Raw genomic sequence first — 18,319 nt, 5'->3', positions numbered from 1 at the left:
TGTTTTTCGCTCTCAGATTGATTGATGACAGCATGACAGCGCACAGGCAGAAACACCCCCCCGAAGGCATCAGATGCGCTTTTTTCCAACCTGTCGATGAATTTATGTGCCAGGCAGAAACACAAGATAAAGAGTTTAAATTTATATGAAAATAAAATATTTTGGTGATACAAAAAACATCCATATTATTGGTCTACAATTTGTGGTTCTGGCTCATGAGACAGGTACTGGTAATTTGATTTGAGCAATTTTTGTTAGTAGCTTTGCTAGCCCTATGTGTGATTCAAACGCCTCCTATATTTTCTGTGTTTCTATACCAAACATCATGATTTGGTTTGAATTATCGAGTCACATAAGAGATGTTACAGGGGTCTATTTTGCTGTGGGTTTTGAGCGCTTGGTTGTTTCTATATGAACACATCTGATTGGCAACATGAAAGAAAGGCAGCTAACGCTAGCTATAGCATTTTGCCTTCCATGCTGTCTGACAAAAACATCACCGAGTGTGTGGAAGCTGTAGAGAAAATCAGATAACTTGAAAAAGAAATTGTCCCAATGTCCCTTGTGAGTCAGTGCTAACATTATAAAGCAAGGCTATCTAGCTTAAATTTGCTAAGTGGAAGAACTAGCAGCTTCTACTCAAGCTAGGTTAACTAGCTTGCTACTAGCATAACAGGGACAGATGTTGTAAAATGGTCTCCAATTTTTGGTTCTGGCTCATGATACAGGTACTGGTAATTTGATTAGTGCAATTTGTTGTTGCACGTTAGCTAAGGTAGCAATTACTTAGCCCCATTGACTTATGGAGTCATGTACAAAGAGCTCATGTTACCATTATTTATTGCTGTGCGTGTTGTGCGTTTGGTAATTTCTTTACCAACATTTGACTGGAACCATGAAAGAAAGGTAGCTAACGCTAGCTATAGCATTTTGGCTTCCATGCTGTCTGATAAAAACATCACTGAGTGAGTGGAAGCTGTGGAGAAAGTCAGATAACTTAAATAAAACGTGAGTCAGGGCTAACATTACAAAGCTAACTAGCTTAAACTTGCTGAGTCAAAGAACTAGCAGCTTCTACACAAGCTTGGTAAACTAGCTTGCTACTAACATAACAGGTGCTCCTAAATGTTGCATCTTTTAAAGGGACAGATGTTGTGGCTTCCATGCTGTCTGATAAAAATATGTAAAATATCACTGAGTGTGTGGGAGCTGTAGAGAAAGTTAGATTACTTGAATAAAAAGTAATGTCCCTTCTTGTGAGTCAGTGCTAACATTAAAAAGCAAGGCTAACTAGCTTAAACTTGCTGAGTGGAAGAACTGGCAGCTTCTACTCAAGCTAGGTTAACTAGCTTGCTACTAGCGTAACAGGTGCTCCTAAATGTTGCATCTTATAAAGGGACAGATGAGTTACAGTACCTAACAACATCATGTGGGCTTTTTTAAATTAAATAGCTGCAATATCCGAATAGTTCCAAATAAAGAGAGGAGAATCAAAGTTTCAGTTTGACTTTATTAGCATTAACAACCACCTGGTGCATCTGCTCAAGTTCAGGTTGGACTCTGGAGCAAGGTGTGCTGCGTATCTGGGCAAATAAGATGTCAAGGTTTGAGGTTAATTAAATGTTAAAAGAAAAGTAATATATACTTCAAACCAGGAGTCATTTTCCATTTTAAGTTCTGAACAGTATGTTCTGGCTGCTGTGGCCCAGGAGTACGAGGACTGCATGCTACAGAAAAAATAAGAAGCAGTCCATCACTTTCTTTTTCTACAGTCTGCGTCTTATATAATAGTAATCACTGTGGTGAAATTCAGATGCCAGCGCTGCTGACACTTATCTGCCAAAGCGTCAGCGTTTGAATCTTAATTTTCAAATGTTATTTTTAGGCTTCAAAAGATCTGCATGTAAGCACTAGCAGAAATGTCTCACTGGCGTATTTTACATCTCTGTGTTAATGTAAATGTCCGAAGCCTTATCTCTGATTTCATCTTTGAGTTTTTAATTTGAAGTGTCACCCAGTGTAACACGTAAAGGAGGGTGAGCAGTGTGTAAAACAGACAAGCTGGGGCTGAAATCAGTGGTGTATTCGGTTGCCAGTTTGGTGTCTTTCCTGTCTGTGTTTAGGCTTCAGTTCATTGTTTGAAGCAGACTAAGCTGCATGGCGACGGAGGCTTTTTGAGTGCCAGGTTCCCATTCACACTGATCACACATTAGACTGATCAAATCAGACTCCAGACCTGCTTCCTGACTAACTCAATTTGCTCTCATACGCTTCCCTTTTCACGCTGAGCACACGCACACACACAGGGACCTGGATGCACGCTTAAACGTGTGCACACAAACAGAAAGCCTAACAGAGAGCGGGGCAGCACCCATTGAGCTCTAATGAAAAGCAGAAAAAGCCGTTACCTTGGCAACTGCCTGCATACAGTACATCTTCAGGAGGACCCAGATTTCCTGTCTGACTGCGATCGTATTGTTTTGGTTCTCTTTTGATAGCCGCAGCATCCCTAGACAGATTATCTCACCGCTGGCAAGAATTTATGCTAAATCATTGCAGCCATTTGCGCAGACAGGAAGTCACCGCGCCGAAAACCCCCAATCAGGAGGACAGAATACCCCTAACTCTTAAAACACACATGTAATGAATGATCTGAGGGGTTTTATCGCAGCCTTGAGCCAGTTTGCCGTAGAGCCCTGCAGAACACTCCTGTCACCAGCAGAGGATCATGGGAATTAAACTGTTGTTGTGGAGTTTGAATGAGCATTTTTATTACAACAGAGAAGCATTTTTTACCTTGTGGCATAACTCGGATTAAAATAGAGACAGATAGCACTAAAACAACAGAGTGTTGACCTTTTATTTTGAAGGATGAGTGTATTTCCTTGAAGCCAGGTATGAGGATTTAACCCTTACATCACTCCACACACAAACTACACCAACATGAAGTCATACGTGTCTGGAATATATTTGATTCCACAAAGCATTCTGGTCCATGCTGTTCTCATCATTATCCTTCTCATCACCATAATCAGATTATTGTAATTATTATAATTGCCTGTGCACTGTTTGTTATCTTCGTATGTTGGTTTAAACAGGAAACAAATCGGACCCCTCATGTGATTTCTCAGCAGTTGAAAGTGCAGGGGAGTTCGGAGGAGGGGCAGAACATTACTTTTTTTTATCCTTGTGGAGGTCCTTTAAAACCACAATGATAGTTAGCTCTCCCACGTCTGAGCTGTAGACGTTCCACTGTGGTTAAATAACACAGGGGAGAATTAAGTGTGTGTGCAGTGAGTCCTCCACTGTGACATCTTTCTCCTATGGATCTGTGTCTGCGAGTTTCTGTAGGTGGCTATAATTGCACATGCTAAATGCTAAGCTAAAGCAACAACAAGGAAATGACTCTAGGAAAGTTAATTGTGCAAAACGAATGTTAAAACAATTTTAAATGAAAGTTTGAACACAGTTGGTAGTTTAAATCACGTATTTTTGTGTTTTTATTGTCACTTTTTTAATTTAAAGTGGGCGGGGCTAAGCTGGAAAGACATGATGTCATGTAGTCCAATGCACCAATCAGACTTCAGTTTTCTTTGAATACAAATACGTTGACAGTTAGTGGACTGTTTGTTCCCCTTAAAGAAGGATAACGTTTCAGAGAGTTTTTTCTACAGGCTGCACTTTGTGACGTCGTAAGCTGGCCAATCAGGAGAAAGTGGGCTTTGTAGGGACGGGGTTTCTTAAAGGGGCATAGCTGACTGAGTCTTTTCAGGCAGAGGTTATAAGGGGGCCTGCACAGAGCACCAGTGTGAGAAAAATGATGAGTTATTTTAACTGTAAATTATGCTAAGCTAGTGAAATACAGTATGAAGCTTGAAAATAGCATAATACCCCCACCCCCCTTTAAATTAAAACCTTGATGAAGACATTAGCTGAGTGTGAGTGTTGCTAATAACATTTGATTGTTAATTACTTGAGAATATTTAACTTATTAAGAATAGCTACTTTTCTTTGAGGCTGTTAAACAAGGTCATGTTTCTTTTACTGGTGAATATTTTAATATCCTACAACTCTGCAATAACGCTTCTAAACAGCAGTTGTGCCAGGTTGTCCAATGACTCTCTTTACACCTTTTTTTGCTTAATAGAGTCACATTTCTTCTAGTATTTACCCTACAGACCTTCTCTTGGATGTTTTACTGACTTCTGCAAGATGATAGGTGACGCACTGTGTTGCCATCCGGTTACAGGAGACACACGATCAGCTGCTGTGACGAAAGCAGTCCAAGTTGCTGATGTTGACAATAGATAACCTTGCGTGGGTTGCACATGCTGAGGCAGTGCTTTGCCCAGTAGGTGACAAAGAGTAACATGTGTTTGTTCCTTCATGTGGGTGAAAAAGCTGAAAACCTCCTACCTTAGCCTAGCTAACAAGAGACAGAACATGTGACATCTAACAGACTTAGAGAGAATTTAACATTACTAGCTTTTAGCTTATCACAGATACATTTTTTGCATGTCAACAAATACTGTATAACTTCAGTACAAAAATTCAGACATTGAACTGCTAGCTTGCATAGCAGCAGAAACCTAAATAGTGGTAGTGCAAGTAATTGTTGACTTTTTAGCCACGCTAGCAGTGCAGCACTATCAAATGTGCCCAAAAAGCAAACCAGTGCTAATTAGCCACATTTAAAAAGCAGTAGCCTTCTTTATACAGAACTGCTTGCTAATTCGCCAATTTTAGCATGTTAGCTTTGTTGTTCTTAGAATGTTAGCGTGCTAACCACTTAGGCTCCACTCTAGTGTGTGCCTAACTGCAGATTTGCGGAGCTGCTAGCATGGCTGTAGAGTCTTGTTGCTGCTGTTTTGCACTTAAGACATCCCCCACATTCCATATTTGTTATAGATTCTTGCCAACCAGGTTATCTTTATTTCAACTCTCAAATGTAAATATCGGCCTTTAAACTCCCCTACAAATAGGTAGGCTAACTTCATTACAAATATTCAAAGTTGTTTGTTAAGACTTTGAACTGCTAGCTTGCATAGCAGCAGAAACCTAAATAGTGGCAGTGCTAGTTATTGTTGACTTTTTAGCCATGCTAGCAGTGCAGCACTAACAAATGTGCCCAAAAAGCAAGTACTATTTAGCTACATTCGAAAAGTAGTAGCCTTCTCTGTACTGAACATGTTAGCATGCTAACCACTTAGGCTCAGACGTGCAGAGCTGCTAGCATGGCTGTAGAGTCTCGTTGCTGCTGTTTTGTACTAGACAGCCCCCACGTTCCACTATATATTTGTCATAGATTCTTGCTAACCAAATGGAGGGAATCCTCATTGACATTTTCATATCACGAGTATGTAATTTAAAATAAGAATTATTTCAACTTTCAAAAGTAAATATTTTAAGCTAATCAGCCAATTTTAGCATGTTAACATGCCAAAATAAGAACATGTTAAAGTATACCTGCTAAACATGAGCATGTTAGCTTTGTTGTTGTCAGTCAGGTTGTAATTCTATATATAGACACCCAGTGAAATAAAGTAAAAGGGGTTTTATATTGTACTGTATTCTCCTAACATGTAAAGCTTTATTTTCTGATCCAGAGTTTAGAGTGTTCTCTATTTAATTTATTTGCTTGTCCTTTTTTGTGAACTTAATTTAGGGTCGCACTGTTTATTTACAAGTAAACAAGTGCTTGTAGCAAAAGTCACACAGATTAACTTGAAGGCTGCTTTTTCCGACAGAGTTCAGATGACCTTTCATCCCTCCAGGTTGATGAGGTTTTGACAGCATGAGAGGTTCTAAACAAATCTGCTTACAGCCTCAGCGGACTGTCTGCACTCTTTCCTGTAATATGCAGTAAAACACAGACGAGGAAAGAGCTAAAAATGAGAATGAATCCAGACTGCGGTTTGCTCAAGGTTCATTTTGTTTTGTTAAGCTTTGCAAGCCTGAAGCTTTGGCTATTCCATGTCACCATCTGTCTCCTTACGTCTGTGCGTTCTGTATTGCATTCTGCCTCAAATTTAAGTTGGTGGAGGACAGAAACTTGAGTTAGACAAAGGTGTCTCTTGTTTGTTTTTTGTTTTACCTGGACAAACATACCAAACACAATCAAAAAAAGGCATATTTGACATTTCCAGACATCAGCTTGGCTTCTGGAAAATGTGGTTGGGCATTTTCCACTATTTTCAAACATTGATTGATTGCGAAAGTAATCAGCACATTGATTAATAATCAAAAGAATCATACGCTGCAGCCCTAGCCTGGTGTAGATATGAGCTTTATCAATGTAAAAGTTCCATATTGCTGCAGAAACCTCTCATAATCCATATCCCATAAATAAGCCAATCACACTGTATTTTGCATTATTTACTTCCTGTTTGCTCTACAGTAACATTGCTCTGCTCGCAGGCTAGCCTTGGCTAATATTTTATGAGCTTTTATTAATGTAAAAAAGTGCTGTGTGTCTCTTCTGTTTGGAATAACAAATGGACTCTTGAACAAACCTACTATTCAATTTATTAACGTCGTCTTCTCGCCTTCTCCCTCCTCCTCAGACGGCCTACAAGCCCTGGCTGTGCGCTCAGTATTTCCCCACCACCCCGCATTCCTGTCAGAAGAGCATACCGTGCCACCAGTACTGCCTGGAGGTGCAGCAGAGCTGTCCGTTCATCCTGCCCGATAACGACGACCTGATCCACGGCGGCAGCCCCAGCTTCATCTGCACAGGTTAAAACAGACTCACTGTCCAATTCTACTTCCTGTTTACAACACGAGCAGATAACACTGACTGTTAGCATGCGTGGGTGTTTGTGCGTCCTTGTATATTCTCTTCTGCCTCAGAGAAAAGATCCTAATATATTTCATGTGTCCGAAAAGCTTTTCATAAAAGGACGCACAGTATTAATTCATGCACAATGTGATTCTCCATATTTGCTGGATTGTCTTCCTCCAGGAAAACAGCAATGTGTTTCTGAAGGCTTTCTGATGCCACCTAGTGGTGCGTTTGAGCACAACTGAGCTCAGACAAGGACATTTTAACAATGCATTGATAAATTGAATTTGGCCTGTCTCTCAATATTTACTGCAGTTTATACAGTAGTACTCACCAAGGACTCTGGCTCAGAGGAGCAGACGCTGGCTGGATGCCAACAAACAAGTTACCTGTTAGAGCTAAGGAGCAAAACAGCATCATCTTAAAGGCCCGGCGCAGCAGCGCAGCTGTTTTTTAAGTCTGGCTGGTGAGACCTGTGCTGAGATTAATTTGAGGTCACAAACATTTAATGAGATAGAAAAATTATTATTAGGGGAAGGGCTGTCAAAAAAGGGGAGGGGAGGGGAATGTTTCTTTTTGCTAAATGGAGGGTAGCGTGACTTTAGGAGAAAAGGAGAGAGTCTTTTTATGTTGCGACAGCCTGAATTTATATTTCAGCCTCTTTTATAAGAGCAATTTTAAAAAAGGGTCAAATAATTGCAATTGGCACAGGCAGTAGGTCATAAAGGTGCACTTTATTCTTACTATACACAGATGACAAATGTTCTATCACTATTCCAAGTGATATTTTTTTACATTACAAGTCTATAAGAAAAATAACCAAAACATAGTTATCTCATATAAAACATATACATGTTGCTTCTGTTTTCGAGCTTATCACAGATACATCAGAAACCTAAATAGTGGCCTTGTGTGGGTTGCACATGCTGAGGCAGTGCTTTGCCCTGTAGGTAACAAAGAGTAACATGTGTTTGCTTCTTCATGTGGGTGAAAAAGCTGAAAACCACCTACCTTAGCCTAGCTAACAAGAGACAGATCATGTGACATAACGGATGTATCCAACCCAAAAGTCTTAAAGATGATTTAACATTACTAGCCTTTAGCTTAGCACAGATAAATTGTTTGTATGTCAAGAAATAGGTAACTGCTATCTTCAGTACAAAAAGTTGTTTGTCAAGACTTTGAACTGCTAGCTTGCATAGCAGCAGAAACCTAAATAGTGGTAGCGCAAGTAATTGTTGACTTTTTAGCCACGCTAGCAGTGTAGCACTAACAAATGTGCCCAAAAAGTACTGAACTGGTAGCATGCTAACATGCCAAAATAAGATTGTGAACATGCTAAATCATACCTGCTAAACACGAGCATGTTAGCTTTGTTGTTCTCAGCATGTTAGCATGATAACCTCTTAGGCACCACTGTCCATCTTAGTGCAAACTTACAGCCCCCACGTTCCACTGTGTATTTGTCATAGATTCTTGCTAACCAAATGGAGGGAATCCTTATTGACCTTTTTGTGTCATGAGTATATAATATAAAATAAATAGTAGTATAAAATAAGAATATATAACAATTAATTCAATTGTAAATATTCCCTAAAAAAGCCAACTTCAGTCAGAACCAATTCATAACATATAAAAAAACATTTTATTTTACAGTATTGTTTACATGTATACATCTTAGCTGCTTCTATTTTTACAGTTTACACTTAAAAACGTGTCAGACTTTTAAATTAAATCGGAAACAAGAAAATGTAAGTGCAAAAACATCAACGTATGACACACAAGTTGGATACTGCATTCAGGTTTTATACAGGTATATTAAACACGTGCATCTGCATCACCCTGACATGCACCATTTTAACATTGGTTAATTTATTGTAGCAAAATCTTTCTAAGAAGATAAATATATCAGATGATCTGAAATCGTTATCATTACTGTAAAACAATGATATAATCCCAAATAAGAAAGATTAAGGTGTAAGAAGCAGAACACACAGTGCTCACACAGTCCTAACAGGCGGCTAATCAAGCTGAAGTGAAAACACCTGTGCAGGTGAACGGTTGGTGTGGGGGAAGAGTCAGTAACAGCCGTTAAAGACACATTTATGTTACCTTTTAATCCCATAAATAAAAAATTCTCAAAATCTACAATTTTATTTGACTTTACGGCACACTTTTATACAGAATTTTACAATATTAGAAATGAAATAAGTCTCAATTAGTTATTTTATTTCTCAGGGACAGAGCATATTATAAACAACACGGTAAATATGTCCCCAACGTTAGACCTGAATTACAGATGTTAAATCCAGAAACAAATGTAGAACAATAACCGTGATGTAAAGCATGCAAATTAAAGTAAGTTGAAGGCAGACATGGGCAATAAAGAGGTATAAAAAAGGTAACAAAGCATGTTACCAGCATATAGTGTTTGGATATCCCGACTTAAGCCGGATAAAATTGAGCATTTTCGGATGTTATTTCTCTAAAAGTGCAGCTGTAGGCTAACGGTTAGCCAGGCTGTGTCGTTGTCTGAAATGTGACACCCTCAAATTTGAGTCATTTCCTGATTAGTTTATAGGCTTGAGGTAAATTTGGCAATGTCAGATCAGCTTGCTCTTCATCTTGTCTCAATATCCTTAAACTACTTTCTCTCACTTTCATGTGGTGAGAGCTAAGTGAGGTTCCCCTCAGCAGGCTAGTTTCTCTGTGCAGACGAGTGCAGTGGCAGCTCCTTTTTACACCCTGACAAGTTCAGACTTCCAGAGTCATCATCTGATGCAGCGGTGCGTCACCCTCTGTGTGGTCCTGGACTTTAATTTGAGTTCAGCTCGGGGTCACCGTGTCTGGTCCTCCTCGCCGTGATTAGAGCTGCAAACTGAGGTCAAGTGTACTTAATCCGTCTACAGCTGAAGCTGAAGGATGTTCAAAAGGATGGTCAGTGTTGATGAGATAACCGTCACCGGGCTGTGATTAAACGTTTTTATGCAAATCAGATTGTTGTTCTTAACGGATGCTGTTTTTAACTGAACTGGAATAGTTTTCAGGCGTCATTCAGATGTCCTACTTTCATTTAATCCCAACATTTCTCCTGAAGACTGAAGGCTGTTTCATTCTGCCTTTACTGTATCAGTTATTGGTTGCTTACTTATCATGCTAATATTGGCCTTTTACTTGATAAGTCATATATGATATACTTGCATCACGAGGTGAAAAAATGATGCTATTATAAAGCACATTGTACCAGTTTTAACATTCATTCAACATATTGGATAATCCGTTAGCTACCGTTAGACAACAGCTAACATTAGCATTCAGCCAGCTATCTAACATTACCGTTAGCTAGACATTTAAATCTGCCTTTGCATCAAACTTTAATGTTAAGAAGTGAACTGTACTTGGCTAGTGCTAGCAAACTTTAGACACAGTCTACTCTCTGAATGTACCATTATCCCTTAGCTGTCACTTGTGACCACTGGTTGAAAATATTACATAATGTTGCTTTATTGGCCCTTGATATTTTATACCTCAAATTGATTGATAGAAATGCTTTCATCAGCCGTAGACGGTGCTGAGAGTGTGTGCTGTACAAACTACATGACGACACTGTTTTTAAATTTCACCAGGCATTGCTTCTGCATTAAACGTCATCTAAAAAGTTTTTATATTGGGGAAAAAACAGATAAATCTGTAAATGCTCATATCGGCCTGGTAATATTGGCCGACTTATCAGTCTGGCTAAATAATTGATACGACTCTACAGCAGGGAAAAGTCTGAATTCTTTCCTCTGTCATCTTTTTCAGGGCTCTTGGGAGATCATCTATCAGACAGTGAGGCGGAGTGCTGCGACGTCCGATGGGACTCCAAAATGGACAACCCTTCAGGCGAGACACTAAAAAGGACTGCATCTTCCTGCCAGCCTGAGGGGGCCTCAGTCACCTCAGCTGCCACCCCGAGACTGTGCAGCGGGCGACTGAAGATCTGCCTGCTGGCCCTTGTCCTCCTACACACTGTCATCATCATTTCAGCCTCCCATAATTCTACGTTGGTGGGCGTGGCTGCCATTTTCTCGCCTGAGGAGAGTGCTTCTAATGAGGAGTGAACCTTGGGGTTGAATCTGGTGCTTGTAAAGAGTGATGTCGCTCCGGAGGATTATGGCTTTTTACAATGTCATGGCTGCCAGGGACACATCTGGCGAGACATGCTGGAAATGCCTCTACAATCTGACGCCGATGAACCATCAACCACAGGAAGTGGAGGGTTTTAAATGGAGCTAAGGGTGCTGGGATTGGACATCAACCAAACCGGGATGTTTAAGAACCACCCCCCTAAAGAACTGACCTCTTGCCACTTGAAACCTGCTCATTGTTTCTATTCCATCCAAATGTTTTTCGAGCATATTGTCCCTCCTCTCTCTCTCTTCCTCCCTCCTTTCCTTCCCTCCTCCCTCACCCTCCCTTCCTGACGTTTTCGGTGTGTGTATGGATGGCAGAGGAAAAAAAACGGACATTGATGAAGTGCGCACTCTCACTCATCATTACCTTTAGATTTTTGCTGCATTTATTTCAGGTGCCAGAATGTTTTGACATATCAACTGTGTTCCACTTCCTGCTCTTCATCACCTTTGAAGCATCTTCTTACTACCTTGTATATGTTGCTCGAGGGCCTGCCAGGACCAGCTCATCCATCAGAATTCATGTGGGTCTTGTTTCTCTGAAAACAAAATGTATGTGATTCTTCAAATATTCTAATGTTCTGCTTGTATTTTGTCCCACTAGAACTTATTTTCAAACCCCTTATGACGGTACATGCCTACACATTTTAGGACCTTAAGTGCTCTGAGAATGGCCTCGCTTTCTCTTCTAACTTGTTGAGCCATTGAGCAAGTTAGGATGGATGAAGTGGTAGTGAAGGTTCAGCGAAACAAGGTGTTATAGGAGTTCATGCTGAGCTTAGTCGCCATGAAGAGCTCCCGGACAGGAAGTGGTGTTCTCTGGTTTCTCAAGTGTTCAGTTTACCTCATACGGTAGTGTCGGTGTTGCGGATAGGCAGCCCGGTGGCTCGTCTTAACGCCACAGTATTTAGAGAAGTCGCACATGAGACTGCAGGGACAACCCAAGGACACTAGAGAACAGTTGCATGATGCCAAAACACCAGGGGCCTCATTTATCAACCATGTGTACACAATTCTATACACAGAATCATACATTTCCCAATCCTATGTACAAAAACCCTAGTGGTACAGAGGAGTAACTGCAGAAAACGGTACTAAATTGAATTTAGTAAAATTGAAAACTAAAGATCCCAAAGGCCGTCTTTACCTTCAGCTGCCTCTTTGTTAAGAAAGATAAAAGACGTGATTGGAACACTCAAAAGTGGCTTAGCGGTGCAGCGCTATTTAAAGCTAGCACCTCCTGGCCTCCAATATACCCCTCCATAATTCTCGTTCTTAGACTTTGAGGAGGGAAAAATATTTAAATGAGACATCAATTACATTCTTTTAAAATGTAAACAAAGTTTTTCCAACGCAAACCTATGTTTGGATTTTAGCTACTGTTAGCAAGTGGGAAGGTCTGCTAGCATCCACTAGCTAACGGTAAACTGTTGTTTTACACGAGTGTGTTTACTAGCCCCTGAGGTCAACATAAGTGATTAGATATTTTTATTTTTTAGAGGAAAAAAGAGGAGGATTATGATTTTAAAAAATTTGTCTCGTAAATAGTTAGCCGTGTACATGATCCCCAATTGACACAAGTCTTGGAGCAATATTTGTTAGCTTGTTAGCATTTGGACAGTTTTGATGAATTTGCTTTTATTTCACAACAAATTAATTGAAAATAATTTCCAAATTGCAAATAGTGGACATGTAGTATACAATTTGAGGTAAAATAAGACCAGCAACAATTGACCATATTCATATTACAGCCATTTTCCTCGTCATGCTAGCTGCTGTATGCTAGGTTTTAAGTCATATACATTTAGGGTTTCTGACAATCGTTTATTTCACTGCTTCTTGATAGAGTATCTTGTTTGCGATAACACAGAGCAATATGGAGTCATACTTGAAGGTAAAACTTCACAGTTGATAACCTATTAGCTACGGTTAGCTAACAGCTAATGTTATCATTCAACCTCTTCCTAGCTAACGGTACATTAGCTAGGAAGTAAATTCGTAAAAGCTTTTACACTCTACTCATCGTATTGTATAACACTTCCAAACGGTAATATTAGCTTTCAGCCACTTCCTAGCTAACAGTAATATTATCTAGTAAGTGGCTAAATGCTAACGAAAAACGATTGCCTTGTTTTAGGATGAAATATGTCCAGGTTTCGCTCCATATTTTTAACTGTTCATTGTCTCTTTTGTTGCTTAGCATTTGTAAAGCACTGACTGATAATTGTCAGCTACCTTAAATTTACAAAAATGACAACCTGGAACACAACAGTATGACATAGCAGCATTTTAGCTTAGCCCCTTGAGCATGACATCAGATTTGGTTGACCATATATGGCACTCTGGGGGCGTGCACTTCTATATATTAAGAGTTCCTTTGAACACATTTACAATGTGAACGCTTGGTTGATAAATGAGGTCCCGGATCTTTGAGTGCCTCTCTGCTGCGTACGCCCAGTGAGGCAGATACTGGCAATGGAGCAATACAGAAAAACAGCTAGTGTTAGTGTCCTACTTTGTGGCATCTTCACTACTTCTCTGTCGGCTTTTCTGCACCACAGAGTTGCTGCAAGTCGCCAGCCGGCAAAACCAATCAATCAAACTGTCGACTCTTAAATACCCTTAGACGAGCTGATCAACTGCTATCTTTCACAGACTAGCAAAGGGCTGTGTTAGTGTCAGCATGCGAGGAGTGTGAGGAGTTTTCAAGGGCTGATCCATTCGATTTTGTTGTTGTTTTTTTGCGTGGCTGCTGCCAGTGAAGTGCACATTGACAAGAGGACTGGTCACACAGGGATTAGGAAGACTTTTAACTCCCCTTTTTAGCCAAAATCTGACACCATGACCAACAAGCTAAAGATGCTAAACCATTTAAATGGTGCATTTTTGGTTAAATAATCAGTTAAAGACAGATTGGAGTTTAAATCTGGTCTCCGAATTGTTCTTGGCTGTGAAAACGTGGCATCAGTGCACCGCCACCCCCCCTTCCCCATCAACAGCTTGACCTTACCTCGCCTTACATCACGCAACGACCATCAGTTCGCTCTTCACACTCATCATCTGAGCGGGATGTCACATGGAAGTCAAGTCTACACTTGCCTCATAGACTTTAGCCCCCAATCTGTCCACACAGTTTACTCTCTGATTCCCCTTTTTGCTTGATATTCTCGTGTGACGTGTCGTTCCGTTACTTTGTTTTCCTTGACGAACTGTGATGACGAGAACTACATTCCCTTGAAGACAGCAGCGGATGTAATAGGCTCACACTTTGTGCTCCGTCCCTTTGATCTCTAGCTGTTCCATGATCTGAGTCCTGTGGATCTATGCAGATGAACCCCACCACACACTAACTTCCACCTTCCCTCCCGACCACCGTCACCACCACCACCACCAACAACCCCCTTGTCCTTTCTGTTGTAAATATGTCCTGAGGATGTGGAATCACAAAATGGCCGCCCTCCCCGCCCCGCCTTCCCTCTCCCAAACCTCCCCTGCCCACCCCCCACTGTTGGAATCTCACTGTGTTTTCTGTTCGCCTCCTTGGTTTTTGTCTGTTTTTTGAGATTTTTGCCGCATTTTCTGTTGTCTAAAGCAGTGGTGTGAGTTGATGAGTAGGACTAAGTTGGATGTTAAAAAGATGAGATAAAGAGGTCTTGAGAAAAATATACAAAAAAATGAAGCTTGAATTGAGAAAAGGGTTCAAATATAGAGAAAAAATTATGATAAAGTTGTCATATTGTCATACTAGAGATGCTTTAGTTTGCTAATTTACTTTCTTTTTTTTCTACAAAAGACTTGGATGAAATTATTTATAAAATGCGTCCCACGAGTCATGATCTTTTTTGGACGTAAAACAAATACATTTATTAACATTTTGTTCAAAAGAAAATAAATATAAATTATGTTAAACATTACTGGTGTTTGTGTTTTTTTTCCACTGAACCACAAATCAAACTGGCCAATCTGGCACTAGCTTGCGCCACATTGCTTTCAAGGTACTTCAAAACGTGGATTGCTTTTCTCCCTTGTTACGTCTCCAGGTAGAAGATAAACTTTATTCATCCCCAAAGGGAAATTCAATGTTTTCACTCTGTTATTACAAACATGCTACACACACAAAGGCCTGAAATACACACATGCACAAACAGGGCCCTGTGGACATGCATTAACGGAGAGTGTGACAGGGCTGCACGTGGACATGCACATCAACCAGTGGAGGATTTCGGTGCCTTGCTCAAGGAAATGGCTCGACACCTCTCCAGCTACCAGTCCCAATTTTCCATGTTTGGTCTGTCCCGGGACTTCCCAAGCCAAGTCCCTACAGGCTGAGCTACCGTCTACCCCACGTAAGCAAACTATTTACTTTTTAGTCCTGCTCTTCAAATGGTAAGCTAGCTAGTAATCACTCTGCTATAACTGACCTAGCTACATAACTAATGCGTTAGCCTTCACATTAATCTAGCCTAAGCTCCAATCAGCAGGCTAACCATTAGTAGCCTAACAATTGCAGCTACGACATATTCAGTTGCTATTGCTTCATTTGCTGTGGATGACAAATTGCAGTGCTACTTATGTTAGGCTAAAGCTAGGAATACCTAATTTATGAAAGAATTTAGCCTCTTTTTGTCTTCTCACAGATAAAAGGTATGCTAAGCTAACAGGGTCAAGTAAAACGTCTTTGGATAACATTTTTATAGCAATGTTTATTAATTATTTACTACCTTGCCAAAACCTGTGCATGTTGATAAATTATGGTGATCTGGTCAGAGTTCATGCCCCGACTTTTCCTGTCCCAGTGAATGACTGACCCAACACAACGGCCAGATAATGCTAACCCTGGACTTATATTTAATATCAGGTGGCTAGATTACAATTCTGTGATGTCACTGCTCTTTTACCTTTCAGTCACACAGCCCCCGCATCTCTTAAACTAGCAAGCCCAACAGTTGCTACCAAAATTAGCCAGTTTTCCCAACTTAGTAAAGTGACAAAAACGTCATTCTGAATCAATTATCTGACCACTGCTGTAAACAAACACAGTAACTGCTAACAAATGTAGCTTTTAAAATTAACATACATGCCAGCTTGTAAACTTAGGTTCTTTCACAGCAACAATGCTAGACGCCAATGTTAGCATTGATAGCTAACTCCTATAAAGGAAAGTTGCCACAATGTATTGTTGTTATATGACTTTCTTGAAAAAAACATCTTCAGATTCAAAACGGGTAACTGAATTAACAAGCTAACACTTCTCACTGTGTTATACACCCTTGTCTAGCTAGCTTGCTGATAGGTAGCATGTGTAGCCATGTTAAGCTAAATAATTCAAAAGAGAAGGAAGTTTCTGTATAGTTCACTGTGTTTGTTTACAGCAGCAGTTGGTTGGTTCAGAATTGCTTTAACATTGTTGTTGCTCTAGCTAAGAAGCGCTAACTAGCTAAAATAGTAGCATTTATTCAGCTTACATGCTTGTTTTCGAGGCAGTGGGTATGTAGCTGGCTAATAGGTGTAACAACAATAAAAGAGGCTTCTGAAATGGCATTTGAATGAAATTAAAATAGTCTTATAAAACTTTTATCAGAAAAAATATGAGCCATTAAATTACATTCATTACATTTCAGAATAATATTTGAAACTATTAGTCTTTTTATTGTGTTATTTATATATTTTTTAAAATACATTTATTACACAATTAACACTACTTGGGCTCTACAGACAGTAAAGCATCTGCTGGCAGAGGCAGTTCATTTTAGTTTCCTAAGTTCACCAGTAGAGGGCAGTATAGGACCACATTCCAAAATTCAGACCACAATGAATGTTTTTTTTGGGAAGAGATTTTCTGAACAGTGACAACACACAACAGTAAATTTGTAAACTTTTAAAAATAGGAGCTGAATATTAACTTTATTTTACTTAACATTTTTTGAATTGAATGCGACCCCAAATGAGAAACAATAATACACGACAAGCCACTGGTCATACAGAACCAAGTTAGGCTGTAACAGCACAACCATTGACTGTACTGATTGGAAGCTGTGGCTGGTCATGCTTCCAAGTCCTGATCAGAGAGTATGAGGCCGATGATTCATGTGTGAATTGTTTTACACGCTAGTACGACTCTGTAAAGCCAAACAAATGTCCTAACTAACAGAGTCATGGCGGCGACGGGCCTACATAGTGCATGCAAAATGCTCCTCACAGAATGAGTCTCGTTACACAAGGACCATAGCCAATTATGATTCTTGAATCTTTGGAGTTAAAGATCACAAATAAAAAAGCAGTAAAGAAATCTGGGTGAATCTTCGAGGTCATTTTAGGTGTCTTGAGTAACTTTAGTGTCCTTTTAATATATTTATGCCTCTTTTTTTAGCTCTCAGTGACACAGCCAAATGCCCAGTACGTGCTGAGACAGCACTGTGTTGATATTTAATGTCTATGGACATTGCAGAAGACAGGGGGGAGTGGAGCATTTCCTGGAATAGCCTATCATTGGGAATCAGGCCGACAGCATTAGTGTCCTCTTTGAAAAGTGGAATATAAATAACAGGTATTACTATTAACATCATTATTATTATTACTCATGGACCTATGATGAGAGCACTGCCTTCTTTCAGATGGAGACAAGAAACAAACAGTACCTAAATAAGCCACAAGGTGGCACCATATGACCAGTTTACTTCCTGGAGTGTGTGCCATGCAAGTCATATCCAACCAAATACACAGGATCAATTATGAAAGTATCAATAACAGGAGTTGAATAATAATAGCAATAATTTATTATTATAAATTAATTCGAAAATTAAACAAAAAAATATTAAAAAATATAAAAAAATATTTAAATTAAATTAACTATTACTACTACTACTACTACGACTACTACTACTACTACTACTACTACTACTACTAAAAAATAAAAAAAACAAAAAACAAAAAAATAAATAATAATAATAATAATAATAATAATAATAATACAACATATAAATGTATAAATATATATTTAGAGGAAAATATGGCTAGCAGCATTTAGTTGATAGAAAAAAGGGTTAGAAAGTAGAAAAATTTGATAAATATTAAGTGTAAAAAAATTAATAAGTGTACATCTATACTATAGTATCCCAATGAAATCCCATCTGGGAATGTGGACATGTAAAATCAAAGGACACCTGAAAAAAAAACTCAATGATGCACCTAACTGCTCTTGTATTCACATTAAAATGTCGACAGAGGGCAGAATGTTTCTACACGATGTATCTGCTGAAACAACAAGTGCTCCATAAAAGATAAAAAAAGGCAAATAAATTCACTTAAATATCGATGTGAGCACTTTTATGTCCCCGTTCTGTTTCCGGATGCCAAACAGTCA

General features: G+C 39.4%; 1 protein-coding gene across 1 annotated transcript in view; it reads left to right on the top strand.

Moving 5' to 3' along the window:
* Nucleotides 1–10,903, top strand: part of LOC138603616 (NALCN channel auxiliary factor 1-like) — a 34,086-nt gene extending 23,183 nt beyond the window's left edge. The window contains exons 2-3 of the mRNA XM_069675486.1: nucleotides 6,564–6,735; nucleotides 10,586–10,903. Coding sequence (XP_069531587.1) covers nucleotides 6,564–6,735; nucleotides 10,586–10,884 — 471 coding nt within the window. The 3' untranslated portion in view covers nucleotides 10,885–10,903. The remainder of the gene's footprint in view (nucleotides 1–6,563; nucleotides 6,736–10,585) is intronic.
* Nucleotides 10,904–18,319: the final 7,416 nt, after the last annotated feature.

This window comes from Semicossyphus pulcher, unplaced genomic scaffold (genome assembly GCF_022749685.1).
Source record: "Semicossyphus pulcher isolate SPU_LCO1_2020_fin unplaced genomic scaffold, fSemPul1.0.p SCAF_24, whole genome shotgun sequence".
In the NCBI taxonomy this organism is placed as follows: domain Eukaryota; kingdom Metazoa; phylum Chordata; class Actinopteri; order Labriformes; family Labridae; genus Semicossyphus; species Semicossyphus pulcher.
This window is presented reverse-complemented; position numbering and strand designations above follow the sequence as displayed.